This window comes from Condylura cristata, unplaced genomic scaffold, assembly GCF_000260355.1.
Source record: "Condylura cristata isolate star-nosed mole 26May11 unplaced genomic scaffold, ConCri1.0 scaffold00013, whole genome shotgun sequence".
NCBI classification, from domain to species: domain Eukaryota; kingdom Metazoa; phylum Chordata; class Mammalia; order Eulipotyphla; family Talpidae; genus Condylura; species Condylura cristata.
The window spans coordinates 26,028,366-26,046,495 of record NW_004567114.1 but is presented as its reverse complement, the minus strand read 5'-3'; the positions used below and the strand labels follow the sequence as shown (position 1 = coordinate 26,046,495).

General features: G+C 37.7%; 1 protein-coding gene across 1 annotated transcript in view; it reads left to right on the top strand.

Moving 5' to 3' along the window:
• Positions 1–157: 157 nt before the first annotated feature.
• The window catches only part of RAD51B (RAD51 paralog B), a 505,595-nt gene continuing 487,622 nt past the window's right edge, over positions 158–18,130 (top strand). Inside the window, exons 1-5 of the mRNA XM_004682077.2 lie at positions 158–233; positions 3,030–3,115; positions 6,623–6,736; positions 9,197–9,313; positions 15,510–15,646. Coding sequence (XP_004682134.2) covers positions 3,032–3,115; positions 6,623–6,736; positions 9,197–9,313; positions 15,510–15,646 — 452 coding nt within the window. The 5' untranslated portion in view covers positions 158–233; positions 3,030–3,031. The remainder of the gene's footprint in view (positions 234–3,029; positions 3,116–6,622; positions 6,737–9,196; positions 9,314–15,509; positions 15,647–18,130) is intronic.

The following is an 18,130-nucleotide window of genomic DNA, read 5'->3' as shown; positions in this document are numbered from 1 at the left end:
ATTACTATTGGGAAATTGACTCTGCCTCATCCTCATCTCATAGACTGATAATAGCGTTTGAACTACAATTCCCAGGAAGCAGCGGAGCCAGCCTGGGCCTCTTCCCATCGCTGATTGGATAGCGCTCTAGGCTGACGACCCAACCAGCGCTTGGGTTGTTGCCTTGCGAAGCTTTCGGCGGGCAACTGTGTGAGGGTTGGGGGAAACTTTGAAAGTTGGATGCTGCAGATCCGGTACTGGAAAGTTTCACGTGGGGGATAATCGCGGGAAAGTGGGGTGCGCTCATTATTTCCTTCTTCCTCTCTGGGCCCGTGGGTATTGCTTTCCGTGGAGCGGAGAGTCTTGGGTGCAGGACACGCCCCTTATGCCCGGTAGGGATCTCTTTGAGAATCCCGCCACAGGCAGGGAGTTTGTGGCCTTCTAGAGTTGCTTGGGAAGCTGCTACTGTTGAAGAAAACGCTTTTAAGAGAATCGGGTGATATTTAGGCCTATTAGTGGGCAGTTTGGGATGCAGTCTAGGGAGCCAATGTTAGAAGATGTTGGGTCTGACACACTTCCGTGGTGTTAGAGGAGAGATTCTGCTTCATGATGTGGACTCTGGAGTCAGAAAGCCAACTCCTCAACTTGCCAGTGTTCAACTGCGCAGGTTTTTCGATCGTTTGTTTCAGTATCTTAATCTAAAGATGGGGTAAAACATCCGAAGCGTTTGGAGTCGTGTCAGGCACGTAATCACGAATCAATAAATATTAGCTTTAATGTGTGACTTCACAGTTTTCACTATTTTGTTTTTCTTGATGGGGAGGAGAGGATTCATTCTTTAGGGTTGAATAACTTACCCCCAAATCATCTATGTGCACTTACACACTCACATACATTGCATACATTGCAGGAACTTAAAGTCTCTGGTAAAAGAACAAACAAGCAAGGCATAATAATACGTTAATAAGATTATGGACATCATGTCCAAAGTGTGGAGGGTATATTGGAGAGGACAAGATTGACTTGGGAAAAGCCTTTATGGAGGAAAGTCAAGGAGGCCTATGGCACTGGGTAACCTACCAACATGCACTTGTGACCCGCTGATCACACCAGAGGCACTGCACAATGTTTTGCTGAATGAATTGATCATGATAATGACTGTTAAACGAATTCTTCCCAGGAACCATTCAAATCTAATCTTCGCTACATTCCTATGAAGTAAATATTTTACTTATTCTTATTTTAGAGCTGAGAAAATTAAGACACTAAGAGGCAAAGTTGCTTTGCCAGGAAGGCCAGCATCAAGGCCTTGCAATCTAATTTATGAATGAGAGGGGCGGGAGAGAGCAGTTTGTAAAGGGTCTTAATGGCACTCTAGGAAGCATTGGAAGGTATTGTGTGGCCTCGGGGTTCCTTGGTCTATGTGAAGGCTGAGAGTGACAGGTGCTTCTTCCTTTGTGCTCCCAAGGCACATTTAAATAACAAAGACATTGCTTATTCATATCTCTATTTTTGTATATCTCTTTTCCTCTTTTATTATGAGTTTCCAGTGGGAGGGAATATGCTTAAATGATTCTTGTACCTTACCAGAGTGCTGAAGTGTTTCTGAAAGGAGCAAATGAATGATTTTTTTTTTTTTTTGGTAGGACAGTGTGTGACCAGTGGCAGTATGCATTAGTCCAGGAAGGTGAGGCAGTGGCCCCAAAAAGGGAAAGCACAGTTGGTCATTTTTTAAATCCAGGTAGTTTGGGGTTTATAGACCCCCTTTTCAGTTGAATTGACCTGTCTAGATGGTGTCCTAGCCCAGAGTGACTTGATTTGTAAAGATAGTAGGAAATAAAGTAGATGTCACCTGGTGAACCAATCAATGCAGACACATTCCCCTTGAGAGAGATGAGAGGGATGTATTTTATGTTTGTGGGAGGTATGTGTATATGTGTGAGAAAGAGAAGAGACAGAGGGAGGAAAGAGATTAAATATTTATTCAAATATAGAGAATTTATATGTTTGGGAGAAATTTGGGCCATGGTGTTGGAAATGAACACGCTTAATTTCAGTATGTATTTTTGTCCCAAAATTTAACCCCTTTTCTGATAATTATATTACTTTATCCCCTGGAATAGCATTGCAGTTTCTACTTTGTCCAGTGGCTATGTTGCCATGAGACAACACAATCCCTTTTCTATGCATTACTAAGGGAATGAGCTAGAGTCTATTCTACCTCTCCAAAGACAATTATTTCACAAGTCTCATGTAATCTAGTGAGGTTCAATAAGAGCGTTCTATAATTGCATGTTGGAATGCAACTAAAGTAGTAAAGCAATTTAAATTTGGAAAGTGTGACGTCATAGTTTGCTATGACTTACAGGAAAAGGAGAGCCTAAAGAAGATTATGGATGTATAGTAGAGTGGCCTCAGAGTTGGATTTTCTGGGTTCAGATTCTAGATCCATCATTTTCTTTTTCTTAGTGACAACAAAATAGCTAATCTTTACAGATTTTAGCTTTCTCATTTGTAAAAATAGAGCTAATAAAAAAATATAGCTAATAGTCAACCCAGTAATCAATAGGGGCTGTTCAGAAGATTAAAAGTGGTATTTATGTACAGCTTTGGAACAGTGCCTGGTGTGCAGTAAATGATCAATATATTTGTTGTAATTATGGTGCAGTGAAAACAAAGACTTTTCAGGAGTGTTCTTGGAAGTAAGCCTTGAAGTTAAATACACAGCCAAATAAAATTTATAAATGTATTGAAAAATCTTAAGGTGAGTTACAAATGTGATGCATTGCATTCATTAGTATCAAAGAATTGTGTGAAATGCACATTCTTGGGTTGCTTTGTTCTTCTGTGTGCATGTTTGACAGTTGTCTTCCCTATTTACTTAGAAAGATTCTACAGTTCCCTTTATTTTGTCAATTATATTTTAAAAACTATTTGCAAATGGAGAAACTTTAATTGTTTATTTTGTAGAGTGATTTAGATAGGCCACTTATCATTTATGCTATTTTCTGATTTTTTTTTTCAAGGTTCTTTTGTTGCTGCATCTGGAGGCATGGGTAGCAAGAAACTAAAACGAGTGGGTTTATCACAGGAGCTGTGTGAGCGACTGAGCAGATATCAGATTATAACCTGTCAGGTAAAATTTATGTCACTTTCCTCAGTGAAAATATATATTAATTTTAAGTATGTCTTAATAGCTCTTAATTCTTAAATAGCTAAAATTGAAATTTGAAAACTTAGGCTTATTAAAAAAGAATGGATAAATGGTGATGCCTCTCCAAAGGTTGATTTTAAATAATAAGCTGCTCAGGTTATTTTTCCAAATATGATTTTCTTAACCAAATTCAATATTTTTGCATTTTGTGGGAGGATAATGGCCCAAGGCATAAGGTGAAAGACATCTCTGCCATTTATTTGGGATTCTAGAGAAACTAAATTTAAAATATTTATTTTACTGGAGGAAATTTAGTAGTTATATGAGAAATATGACTCAGATTATCCCTTTTAAAAGTGGATAATTTCTCTATATGGAACCACAAGAGGCCTTGAATAGCCAAAGCAATCCTAACAGAAAAGAAGAGGAATGAAGGTATCATGCTCTCAGACTGCAAAGTATACTACAAGAGTATACTAATCAAGATAGTATGATAATAGAACAAAATAGAAATATAGACCAGTGGAATAGAATTGAGTGTGCAGAACTAAACCCATATTTGCATGGACAATTAATGTATGACAAAGAAGCCAAGAGTATACAGTGTAGAAAGGTTTCTCTTCAAGAAATGGTCAAGGAAACACTGGACGGCCACCTACTGAAAAATAAAGCTAGATCACTCTCTCACCCCATACACAAATACTAGCTCAAAACAGATTAAAGATTTGGATATAAGACCAAAACCCAGAAGAAAACAGAGGCAAAACTCTCCATGACACTGGCTTCAATTATGTCTTTGGGAACTCAATTCCAATGGCAAGGAAAAACAAAAGGAAACAAATGAAACTATGACATCAAGCTAAAAAGCTGCTATACATTGCAAGAAACTTTCATTAAAACAAAAAGACATCCTACTGAATTGGAGAAAATATTTGCACACCAGATAGCGATCAAGGGCTTAATTTCCAAGATCTACAAATAACTTAATACAACTCAACAAGAGAAAATAAAATACCCTATCAAAAAATGAGCAGAAGAGCTACATAGACACTTCTTCAAAGAAGGCACACAGGTGGCTAACGGCACATGAAAGCATTCAGTGTTCCTTATCATTAGGGAGATGTAAATCAAAACCACAATTAGATATCACCTCATTCCTGTGATTATGGCCCATATCATAAAAACAACAACAGCAACCAACCTGCTGACAAGGGTGTGGAGAAAAAGAAACACTCATAGACTGTTGGTGGGAATGTCGACTGGTCTAACCCCTTGTGGAAAACTGTATGGAGATTCCTCAGAATATAAAAATAAAGCTGCCATATGACCTAGCAGTTCTACAGATAGGTTTTTACCCAAGAATAAAAAAAACACTAATTTGAAGGGACATATGTCCCTTGTATATTCCTTGTAACCCTATTTACAAATAGTCAAGTTATGCAAGTGAAAATGCCAAGTGACAGAAGAGTGTATTAACATATGGTATATATATACAAAGGAATACTACTTAAATATAAAAATATAAGAAATTTTCACATTGTGACATGTGATGGGATCATGCTACATGAAGTAAGTTAGAAGGTGAAAGACAAATACTGGGTGATTTCACTCATTTGTAGGGCATAGACAAAGAAAACAAAGGAATTCACAAAAATAAACCGAAAACATATAGTACCGCTTAAAGGGACTGATGACAAAATTCTACAAAGAGCTCACATGACTCACTGAAAACAAAGTAAACAATCTAGTCAAATAATGAGGCAAAATAAAGGGCAGAAGAGCTAAAAAGGGCTAAAAAGACCTAAAAAAAAAAAAGGGCAGAAGAGCTAATAAGACACTTCTCCAAAGAGGAAATGCAAATGGCCAACAGCCATATGAAAAAATGTTCAACATCACCTATAATCAGGGAAATGCAAATCAAAACCACAATAAGATAGGACCTTACCCCGGTGAGAATGGCATATATTAAACAACAAATGTTGGCGAGGATATAGAGAAAAAGGAACTCTCCTACATTGCTGGTGGGAGTGTAAACTAGTCCAATCATTATGGAAAGCTGTGTGGAGGTTCCTCAAACTACTAAAAATGGAGCAATTGCACTTCTAGGAATCTACCCAGATGACACAAAACAATTCAAAAGGATACCTGCACCCCTATGTTTACTGCAGCACTATTTGCAATAGGTAAGGTATGGAAACAACCCAAATGCCCAAAATAGACGACTGGATCAAGAAAATGTGGTCTATATATATACACAACAGAATATTACTCAGCAATCAAAAAAGATAAACACATGCCTTTTGCAGCAATATGGATGGAGCTGGAAGGGATCATGCTTAGTGAAATAAGCCAGAAGGAAAAAGAAAAATTTATTGGATGGTTTCACTTATAGGAGAAATATAGGGGAACCAAATAAGGGATCAGGAAAAAAAAGTAACAACAATAAAAAATAAAAACTAGCAGACAACCATAAATCAGAGATACTCTATGAGGGAGGGGGAGGAAAAGGGATCAGAACAGGGGAGAGAAGAACACAAAGGACTATGGTGATGGATCCTGGGTGAATGGGTGGTGGGAATTTTACCAGGAATATGCGATGATGTAAGAAACAAACAAAAAAATGAGGAAGCAAACAAAACCAAAACAAACCCTAGAAATATACAGAATTGAGGCTACTAGAGGAGAAGGAACAGGGGGCTGGAACAAAGTAGGGAGAGAGCCTAGTGGGCTGTGGTAAAGGATTGTGGGTGCTTTGGTGGTGGGTGTGACTCAGTGACACACATCTGAGGAAATGTGAACTTAATTTCGCTAAATCATATACGGTGTTATAAATCAGTATTATCTCAGCTAAAAAAAGGATAGAGTAATCCTTTCCAATTGTTGGTTTCTCCTCAAAAGCAAATTAATAGGATCATTTTCTTATGTTGAAGGAAGAAAAATGCAAAGAACAGATGTTGGATTTTTAAGCACAATAGTACAGCAAATTCCTTTTAAGAGATTAATTAAGATTTAAGATTTTATTTTAGGGTTTAATCCTTAATAAAACAGGCTTTCAGTGCATGCTAAATTAAAAAAAATTACTTTGTGTAGTAACAGTATCTTTGGTTCTCCGATGCATTTCATAATCCTGATATTCATACTTTTAAATGCTCTTAAAATTATGAAGCAGTTCATTCTGTAGTTCATTATTCTCTCTCAATTATCAGATTCTTCTTTTGAATGATCTCATCGTTTAGGAAGAAATTCATTGTACCCTGTTTTGTCTTTTGGTGTATTAATTATCCAAGTAGCTTGAATAATTACAAGTTAAGATTATCATCATATCTTTTATTTAATGCATATTCAAGGGCTATACGATATGGAACATGTGAGTCTTTGATCTACAATACATTTCACTTTTATCTATACATAAAAAAGTATCAATTTTCCTTTTAATTTCAATCTTTGTTGCACATATATACCTAAAATATTCTTTTTATTTCTCTTTAGAACTTTTTATGTCTTTCTCCACTGGAGCTTATGAAGATGACTGGCCTTAGCTATCGAGGTGTCCATGACCTTGTGTGTGTGGTTAGCAGGGCCTGTGCACCACAGATGCAAACAGTATGTGTACCTATATATATATATTTTATGATGTGATTGTAATTTTTATTCTGAAATGGCTTCATTTAAAATCTGTTTTAGGATATGACCAATGCAAAAACTGAGTATGAACATCTCAAAAATATTCACTCAGATCATCAAGTTAGTCCTTTAGTTGAGAATATTTGTGAAAAAGTTATGTATACAAATTCATGGGGGCAGTTCGTAATTATGGGAGTAAGGGAGCAACAGGGAGATTTTTCTTGGTAGCTAATAGTGATATTTCAAAAGGTCAGCTTTTTCTTTTGTTTGTTTGGGGGAAGTTTGCAGACTTTATGGATAAATTATAATGTATTTTTCCTGTTAGAACTGTCTCTACAGTTCTAACTTTTACCACCATCACTTACTCTGCAGCATAAAGTACACAGATGAGGCTTATCCTTGCTTACTGATTTAGTAAAAAATACTTAAAAAAAATTTATCCTAAATCTTGAAAAAAGTGAAGTCTTTTATAACAAGTCCTTTAAAAAAAAAAAAAGATTTATGTATTTATGCATACAGAACTGGGGTACAGGCCAGAGGTGCAGGGTTGGTGAGAGGATTCACCAGAGACAGAATGAGGAGCAGAACAGGCAGTTTGATGAAGTACACTACTGAGGGGAGCAGTGGGCCAGAAAGGAGAGGTCTGCTGCACCATGTGGGTCACCTCCAGTGCCGGGGATTGAACTCATGCTGCAGTGACTGCTGCTAGCTTCATAGTGTTGCACTTTAACCTGTTGTTCCACCAGGGAGGACCCTATCACAAGTCCTTTTAAAATTAAATTGTATTGTTATTTCATACTTTGTCTTGTGATTTTATCAAAAAGTAGATTTAGTCCCTGGTAGGAAACATCTTGTTTTTCCAGAGCAAGAGCTATCCCATGTTTGTTTAATGTTTTTTAAATGTATTTATGTGAATTGCAAATTACTGACCTTACTATCTCATTTGAATATTTTTTACTTTTTCTAGTTTGTGCCTGAATATATTCTTCAAAAAAATCTGTGGTAATCATCAAGGCTTAGCTAATTTAAGTATTGATAAGTGAGATTAGACAAAAGTGGGAACATTTATGACTCATAAGTATGAATATGGAGGTTTTTCTACATCTTCACAGAGGCAGAAGAGCCTTGGATATGACCAAATTTACAATTTATTAAATTGTAAACTTCAAGTGGATGGAAACTATTTGGTTTACTTCTATATTCCTAATAGTATATGGAAGGCATACTGTAGGTGGTCAGTTGAAATTTATTGAATGAATGAATGCTTATTATTTAAATAATGAATGATTACAGTTCTGTGGCTTGATCTCTGCTCATTTCGACAACTTAATAAAATGGTAATTTGTAACATTAAAGATTATAAAGAGGCAATTGTTCTCATATGGGCATGTGATCAAACCAATTTCGTTTGTAACAGCGGCTTTTTTCCAAATAAGGAAATATTCACAGGTTCTAAGGATTTGATTTGAATACCTTTTGGGGGTCCTTTTTTTCAGTCTGCCACACCTACCTTCAAGCTGTTCTCCACAAACCAAATGCAGCTGGATCTTCCCGTTCTGTTGTTCTCAGCACAGACTTCATCCAGGAGCTTTGTAATGTGGCCCCTGCTTATTTCTTTAGCCTCAAAGCTTGTCATACCAAGACCATACTTCCATCTTCCAGCCATTTGAAGAAGCTATTTTTTAAAAAAAATTGTTACTTTCCATTTGTTCTCTTCCTTCTTGACCTTTAATTGTTTCTTCTCTTTTTATACATTCCCTTTGTTCAATGGTTATTTCAGATTTTGGCTCAGACATCCAGCTCTTCCAGGAATCCTACCTGGATTACAAAAACCAGATCAGGTGCACTGTCTATATGGCTTCACTCTCTCTACTGCAATATCTCTTATTAGTTGTATTGTAATTAGTTGCTTAATTTCTAATACTAACTTCACAGTTCCTGTTTGACTTTCTGTAATGGGACTCAGGGGCTCTTTCTATTATATTATTTCCACAAAATTTAGCAAAGTCCCTGGAATAGAGTAAACAAATAGAGGAGAAAGGGGAAACAGCAGCTGAAAATTGAAGTTGGTGTATGTTTTTTTGCTTTTAAAGATTTATTTATTTATTCATACAGAACTGGGGTACAGGCCAGAGGTGGCGGTTTTTGTTTGTCTGTGTGTTTGTGAGAGAGAGAGACGATTCACCAGAGACAGAATGGGACACAGAATAGGCAGTTCGATGAAGTACACTGCTGAGGGGAGCATCAGGAAGGTCAGAAGAGGTCTGCCGCGCCATGTGGGTCAGCTCCCTGTCGGGGGATCGAACTCATGCTGCAGTGGCTGTGGTAGCTTTATAGTGCTGTGCTTTAACTAAACCATTGCACCACCAGAGAGGGCCCTGATAAATATTTTTGACTAGATATGGAGATTGAAAAGAACTTAATCTCTGTTTTGTTTAGGCTTATGAGATGAAGTCACGAAGGTCTGCTGCTCTCTCCCCAGCGTTCTTATCTACTACTCTTTCTGCTTTGGATGAAGCCCTGCATGGTGGTGTGGCGTGTGGGTCTCTCACAGAGGTAAAGGAGAAACTTCCAAGTTTTTCCTCTTTGAGCTATTACTTTTAGAGTCAGGGAAAATGTTTAGTGAAAGACCTGTTATTTCATGAAGATTAATTTGATTTGTAAGTACCTGAAGGGCATTGCCCTAAAATGAGTCCTATGGATCCTTAGTACCTAGCAGAGTGGTTTACAGAAAGATGTTAATGAAAATCCTTGCTGGCCAACGAGATCTACTTAGGTGGCTGTTTCATTAAAATAGCTTAGAAAGTGAAGAATATAGTGAAATATTATGAAATAATTTGGGGTAATTCTCAGATGACAACCACTTAGTGTAATAGAAAGGAAATTTGAAGTTAACCCGTGGGCATATGATAGTGTTAAACTAAGTGAGCCATTTTTACTTCCTGATTTAGATGGATTTGTTCCTAGGAAGTAATAAGTTCTTGAATTATTTTTATATCGTTGCCCAACAAATTACCCCAGAACTAAGTGACTTAAAACAACAGCAATCCTTATTATTTCTGTTTCTTTGGGAGTGGTTTAGTTCAGTGATCTTGATAAGAGATGTATCAATAGTATCTGGAAGTGGGGTGGGCCTGGAAGATCTATTTCCGAGGTGCTCACCCAATACTGGAAAATTGGCACTGACTATTGGCAGGAGGCCATAGTTCCTCCCAATTTCCACATGCAGAGTCCTCAGGATATGATGTCTGACTTTCCCCAGGGTGAGTAATCCCAAGGATGGCCAGTGGAAGTGGAAATGAGTTTGGTGATTTAACTTTAGAGGCTGCATGTTATTATTTCTGCCAATTCTTTTTGCTAAAAGGGAGTCAAGTCCAGCCCACACTTAAGGAAAGGATTGGCTCTACCCCTTGAAAAAAATATGAAGAATTTGGGACATCTTAAAACGATTACAGATCTTTCCTTGAAAATTGCATTGTTGTGCTTACTAAGCACCTGATGTGGTTACTTAATACACTTTGTTTACCAGTACACCTACGGGGGTTCTTGCCGAGAGTTCTAGGGGCATAGATAACTTTAAGCAAACTTCGAAACAAGAGTAGAAACTTCTATCCTGCCAGTCATACATTTAAGTGTAGATTTTCCCCTCAAGGATAATGAGTTTATTTTGGATACATAACTTATTTTATTTCTTGTCTTCTAAGAATGATTTAAAAAATGTGTATGGAGTATGCCTAGCAGATGCCTGTTATCAATAGATGATGAAGAATAAATACTAGAATCTGTATTGCAGTGTAATGCCACCAGGTGGTGCCAGAATCCTATTTACATATTATTTTTGGACCTTTGTGCAAATAGATTTTTAACAATAGTGGTTCATAGTTGTAAATGTATTCATTTAAATAGCAAAAAATTTCACCAAAGAAGACATACATGTGGTCAGCAGACTCGTGAAAAGATATTCTTCATTGCTTATCATTAGGGAAATACAAAGTAAAACCACAATAAAGTTTCACCTCACAGCTGTTAGAGTGGCTTTTATCAAAAAGGTAGGATATGATACATGCTGATGAGGATGTTGAGAAAAGGAAACCCTAACATACAGTTGGTGAGAATGTAAATTGGTAAAACCACTATGAAAATAGTATGGAGTTTCCTTAAAAACATAAAAATGGGGTCCCTCTCTGTGATACAGTTGTCAATATGAAATAGGAGGGAGTAGTGGAAATAATTCAAGATATAAAGTCTTTCATGTGATGTAATTTAAGATCAGAGTTTCTTTCACAAAGCAGAGTACTACCTGGCCCAAATTTCTAAGACTGCTTACTTTTTTTTTTTTAGGAGTTGGAGAGTTAGTTATTTTTAAAATGAGCCCATGGATCAGAAGACTTAATCATATATCTATCTAATTGTACAGCAAATGAAGACAATAGTATTTAGATGCTGGGGGTGGGAGTCATGCTCTTTTCTTAGACATTTTTTTTTTCTTGCAAATTATTAACTTGACAGATTGCTCCATTCTGTTACCCTGTCTTGAGTACGGAGTTAACTTGCTTTAGCAGATCTGGGCATCATATTCATTTTAATCTTTTAATCTCATTTAACATTAAAATGGCTAAGCTTCATTTTACTTTATTACAACTAGGTCTGCCTTTGTTAGGGACAATTTTCTTTCCTCTTTAAATCAATTATTAATATCTGCTTCATTGTCAATAATTGGGTGATCATCACTACCTGTTACTTTTTTTTTTTCAGATTATTTTTTGCATACAAGAACTGGGTATAGGCCAGAGGTGTGGGAGGTGAGAGGATTCACCAGAGACAGACAGGGAACAGAACAGGCAGATGTACTGAAATACACTGCTGAGGGGAGTAGTTGGTGAGACAGGAGGGGTCTACTGTGCTCTGTCAGTCACCTCCCGGGCCGGGGATCGAACTCCTGCTGCTGTGGCTGCATATAGCTTCATAGTGCTGCGCGCTCACCCCCTGCCTATGGAGGGCCATATCTGTCACTTTCTTTCAGTACTTTTTCATTTTTCAGGCAGGGTGGTGGAAACTCAGGCTCTGCTATATGAAGCTGATTGCATTTTCCTGCTGTCTTCTGTGTGTGAATGTATCACTCTTGAGTCTCCAAGAAACAAATAACTTAGGCTGTTCTGGTTTGGCATGCTCTCTCTTTCTTACCGCTATTGGAGCTGAACCTGGGAATTGAATATAACTTGAAACTTGTGGTTTGGCTGCTAGAATTCAGAGCTAAACTCTCTGAAGCTAAAAATTATTAATGTTGAATGTTTTAACCCACTAAGTAAACCTGAAAAAATAATGAAATTCAACTCCAGTCAACTCATAAAAAATTGCATGTAGCATCAGTTTTTTTCTGAGATTAGTAAGAGTGGAAAAAATATTTGAAAAGGATCTGAGCTTGCTAAAGAATTTGAAATTGTTATGGCTTAAAGTAAATTTTTTAAAAAAGATTTATTTATTTATACATACAGAACTGGGGTGCAGGCCAGAGGTGCAGGGGGATGAGAGTATTTGCCAGAGAGATAATGGGGAGCAGAACAGGCAGATTGGCTGAAATACACTACTGAAGGGAGTAGTGAATGGTTCAGGAGAGGTCTGCCATGTCATGTGGGTCACCCCCATGGCCAGGGATGGAACTCGTCCTGCAGTGGCTGTGATAGCTTTATAGTGCTGTGCTTTAACCCATTGCCACTAGGGAGGGCCCAACTTTAAAGTAAATTATAATGCAAAATAAAAAAAAAAATGTCCCCAACTAAACAAAAACCTAAACAAACCCAAAAATCTTATGTTATTTACAGGTTGCCCTTTCTTTCCCAAGACTATAGTGAATCAGAAAACAAAAATAATGAAGTAGGAAAAATGTCAGTTGTGCTTGTTACACATCTCAAATAGAATTTTACATGTTTTATTCAAATGAATAATCAGAATGTTTTACATTTTACAGCATTTGATATGTTATTGAATATTTTAATACACATCTTAATTTAAAATGACTTATCTCACCTTTCCATTAAAACCCCCCAGTTTTTTAGTGTTAAGCTTGTTAAACCTTAGAACATCTGGCAAAAGGGACTGTGGGGGGTGGGAATTTTAGTTACCCCTGACTTGACCTCTAGAGAGTATGCGTGGAAAGGCTGCTTTCTGGCCCCCATTAGGTAGCACTCTGAGGTGCATTTATCATCGCAAGATCACTTTCACAGATAGAAATTTCCTTTGCTTTGATATGTGATAATTAATATAATCTGTGTTGTGTTTGGTAATGATAAAAGGCCTATAAAGAGTTTGGGGTTCTTTAAAACCAACAATCTACGAATCAGAGTGTCAGGTGGCCCTCTAGGTTACAGGAGGAAAACAATATCTCAGTCTAAAAATGAAATAAACCTTAATTAATATTCCCCATCTAGGCTGACACTGGCATTCTTACTGGGTCTGTTTGTAAGATTGCCATGTGTCACGTCAGGTACAGTCCAGAGGGAAGGACGGATGGATACAGAAGGTTGACACAGGCACTGTGCTCCCTTCTTTTCCTAGCTACCTTTATTTTCAACAGATTGTGGTGAATTACAATTCTACATATGCCTCATTAGGCAGATTTATGGATTAAAATAAACCAAATCTCACAAAAGTAAACAAAAGTAAACAATTGGGACAAAAAGATTCCTGCGAAGACACTATATACTGAAGACAATAACAATAACAAGAGGATGAGAACTACATATATGTTAAGAGCCAGAGTGGATGATTCTCCTGCAATAGAGAGATAAAAATCAACAGTCTAATCCCATCTGAGAAGACATCCAAACAAACTGAAATAGTAAAGAAGGCAGTTTCATAGATGGAATTATATCCATTATTATTTTTTAAAGATTTATTTTCTTTATGCATACAAACTGCGGTACAGGCCAGAGGTGCACGAGGTGAATGGATCCACCAGAGACCGAGTGGGGAGCAGAACAAGCAGCATATGTTTAAAAATTATTAAAAAATAATTTTTACTAACTCATGTTATTAATTTCCTTTCCTTTACTATATATAGATACAGATACAGATACAGATATAGATATAGATATCTTGGCTTCAAGTTTCATCATCTCAAAATAACTTTCTGGACTCTCCCTCGTGGTGCAATGGGTTAAGACGCTGGCCACAGCTGCTTCAGTGCATCTTAGATCCCTGCCACGGAGATGATCCACATGGTGAAGCAGACCTCTACTGCCTCCCTGGCTGCTCCCTTCAGCAGTGTACTTTGTTGGTTTGCCTATTCTGCTCCCCACTCTGTCTCTGGTGAATTCACAGTGACGTGATTATAGAAAGTCTCAAAGGATTAGACTCACACTATACCTTACCTTCCAGAAATGAGTCAGTCTACAGGTGTAGAAGCACTCCTGCTTATGAATGTCAGTCATTTAGTGAATCCTATGGCAGATTGAAGTGCAGCACTGTGAGGCTATCTGCAGCTTCTACAGTATGAGTTCCATCCCTGGCCAGGGTGGGTGACCCACATGGTACCTCAGACTTCTCTTGTCTCCCCTGCTGCTCCCTTCAGCAGTGTTTTTTGGTCAGTCTGCATGTCCTGTTCCCTACTCTGTCTCTGGTGAGTCCTTCCCCCCATGCCCCCATTGCTGGCCTGTATTCCAGTTCTTATATGCATAAATAATAATAATAAAAAGAAAAAAGATTAAAGTTTTTAATGGTACTAACACAGAATTGTTTTGAAAAGCAGTGTTTTTTGGTCAGTCTGCATGTCCTGTTCCCTACTCTGTCTCTGGTGAGTCCTTCCCCCCATGCCCCCATTGCTGGCCTGTATCCCAGTTCTTATATGCATAAATAATAATAATAAAAAGAAAAAAGATTAAAGTTTTTAATGGTACTAACACAGAATTGTTTTGAAAAGCCAATTTGTATCAAAGGCTAACAGAATTATTAAAGTCTCAAATAATTTCAAAATCATACTGTTATACAGATGCCTTAATAAGGAAAAGGTATCTAACACTAAATTGTGAATGCTAAATGAATCCCTTCAGCTTTCTCAACTAAAGTTTTTTATTAAACTATTGCAGGACAAGTGAAGTTATCAGGCCCTTTTTTCCATCCTCCCATAGCTAGCCTCTACATTCACCACCTGCAGCCTATGCAAAAAGCACTTGGAGCATGAACACGGGGTACTCGCACCTGTAATTACTGACACTTGGGCCCAAAGAACATGGTTGTACACATGTGTAAATGCTCACGCCTGTTCCTAGAGGCAAGGGATAAAGACAGCAGCGGTGGCTTGGGGAGGAGGACCATTCTGAGAAGAGACCATGAGACAGAATGCTAGAGAGAATGCCAGAGAGGCTGGAGAAAGGCGGTGTACATTTGCCAGGGGCTGAGGAACTCGGTTGCCTCCTGAGCCTCCCTGCCCCCCTGCCTGGCCCGACCAGCCCTGCCTGGCCTTGCCTGCCTGCAACACAGCGATGGAACCCACAACGATTTGAGTGACTGTTTTCTCATTTCTCTCAAGGATGGTACATAACTATGGGTGTACAGGGGGTATGCATCCCAAGATGCATAGGGGAGAAGTTTATTCATTACACAGGATGGGTTTTGGAGTGTTTAAGCTTATTTTCTCTGGGAACCTAGAAAGATTATTTTTTTTTAATTCCTAAAAATAATTTTGCTTTAATTAGCTTGTGATTTTTATACAAATAATCTTTTTTCTCTCTTTCTCTCTCTCTCTTTTTAAAAGATTACAGGTCCACCAGGTTGTGGAAAAACTCAGTTTTGTATAATGATGAGTATTTTGGCTACATTACCCACAAACATGGGAGGATTAGAAGGAGGTGTTGTGTACATTGACACAGAATCAGCTTTTAGTGCAGGAAGGTAAGAGATATTATTTCACATTATAATGCTTTATTTTTGTAGCTTGTGTCCAGCATGAAACATTTACAAATAGGTTAACATTTATTTTCTTTGTCTTTTGAGAATACAGAATACTGGATATTGTTTTAAAGGAATTTTCCTTCTAAAATTGATGCAGGAAGCAATTTCTTTTAATCTTGTCTATGCTTTTCTTATCAGTCCAAGCAAGGCTGCTAGATAAGCTGTGCTTGCAGACAGGAAGAAAAAACTTTAAGCAAGGGAGGGAAAGAATTTGAGTAGAAATTGATGAAGAGAGAAAATTTGTAAGACAAACGACAAGCTGGCCTGTAACTGCTAGTTGGAAATAAAATATTTGGGAATGGAAATATTGCAAATTTCAAAACATTTTGAATACTTAGAAATATTTTACTTTCATTTTTGAAATTGCAGGCATTAAATGTAAGATACACACTGATAGTAAGTGTATGGATGCTTGAAAAGAAAAGATTTCCTTGGTTTAGCAAGAGCCTTAACCTCTCCATGAGAGAGGCACTTATTTATGTGTAATTTTATACACCCGAAGATAAGTCTGGTCCTGTGCTCCTTGCTGATTGACATTTATAAGCAGGAGTGCTTCTACACCTGGAGACTGACTCAGTTCTGTTAGGTAAGGTGCAGTGTGGGTCTAATCCTTTGAGACTTTCTTTAACCATGTCATTATGAATCACGTCTCTCCTTCATTTCTATGAGTGCTGTTTAGATCAAAGAACATTACATGATCAGCTAAATTCCAAATGGATTATTTTAGCCAGAGCTTATTTGCTTTGTTATATCTCTCTTGGTTATTTATTCTTTCTAAGGATATGCCAATGCTTTGTCAGCTTCTTGAGTTTATATCTTTATATCTTCAAAACCAAGTACAGTGACTGATATGCTAACTGCTCAGAAGATTTTTGATAAATGAGTGAATTGACAGGTGTGACTCACGAAATCCAGATACCATTTTCTATCAAAAGAAATGAAGTTTCTTTGGGGATGTGACTGATTTTAGTTCTGGAGCAGGAATTTTTAAGTTGAATCTGATAGGTACAAGCTATCAGAGACTACTTCGGGTGTGTTAGAATGACCCAGAAGTCAACCTAAAGAGGCTTTCACTGACCAAAGATGAAACAAATTGAGTACCAGTAAGAGTAACAATTGCAGGGGATTAAAAATTATGAAAAGTTTATATTCATAAGTATATAATATTAAGAAATGAAAAACAACTAGTTGATCACTAGTGGTGGAAGTAGCTCATTTTAAAAATAAATGGAAAAAGAAATCTAGCATCTAGTCATTCTTTATGTAAATATATTACTAGTAGGTCTTTTTACATAGTTCTAGTGCAATAATAATGGAAGGAATGATAGAATAGCAACAAATTACAAGACCTAACAATAATGGATGTGGGAATTGACTATTATATATAAGAAATATATATTTTTCTCTTCATTCTAGTTCTTGGCAAAGAAACTTCTAAAATGTTTAGAATTTCCTGAGTGATATTGGGAAGAGGAGTGTCATTCTTTCTCTTTCCTCTCTCTCTTTTTTTAAGATTTACTTATGTATACAGAACTGGGGTACAGGCCAGAGGTGCAGGGACAGTGAGAGGATTTGCCAGAGATGGAATGGGGAGCAGACCAGGCAGATTGACGAAGTACACTGCTGAGGGGAGCAGCGGGCCCATCAGGAGAGGTCTGCTGCACCATGTGGGTCACCTCTGGGGCCCAGGATCTGACTCGCACTGAAGTGGCTGCTGCTAGATTGCAGTGCTGCGTCCTTACCCGTTGTGCCACCCGGGAGGGCCTGTTCTTTTTTTCTATGAAACAGATTTTATGCTGAGGTGACTTATTGGGCCCCTCCATAGTTTCAAATAGAAATTGGTTGCCAGAGGAATAATTGTGTGATTTTTAGGATTGGTACTTTTAGCCTCTTCCCCTTCACTTAAAACCCTCTTCTGAGGAAGGGAGAGGGACTGGAAAGTAGGTAATCACCAATGACCAGTGACTCAATCATATCTAAGTAATGGAGTCACCACAAAAATCTCTAAGTGATAGGGTTTGGAGACCTACCAGGTTGGTGACCATGTTGAGGTTCTGGGAGGTCAGTGTGCCCAACGAAGGCGTGCATGAAGGCTCCGCCCTGCCCCATAGCTTTCCCTGTCAGCTCTTCCATTTCACTGCTGTTTTATAATGACTGGTAGTAATTATAGTATCTTTTGAATTCTGTGAACTATTCTAGCGAATCAATGTATTTGAGGAGGGATGCTATGGGAACTCCCACTTTATAGCTGGTTGGCCAGAAGTACCATTGACTTGTTATTTTGAGTCATTGAATCGCCTGAGTTATTATTATTATTATATAATAGTTTATTTTTTTATCATTTTGTGCATTTTTTTTTCATCTCAATTGTAATCCCCATGTGTTTCCCATCACCAAGTCGCCCGTGTTCCATCACCATAGTTC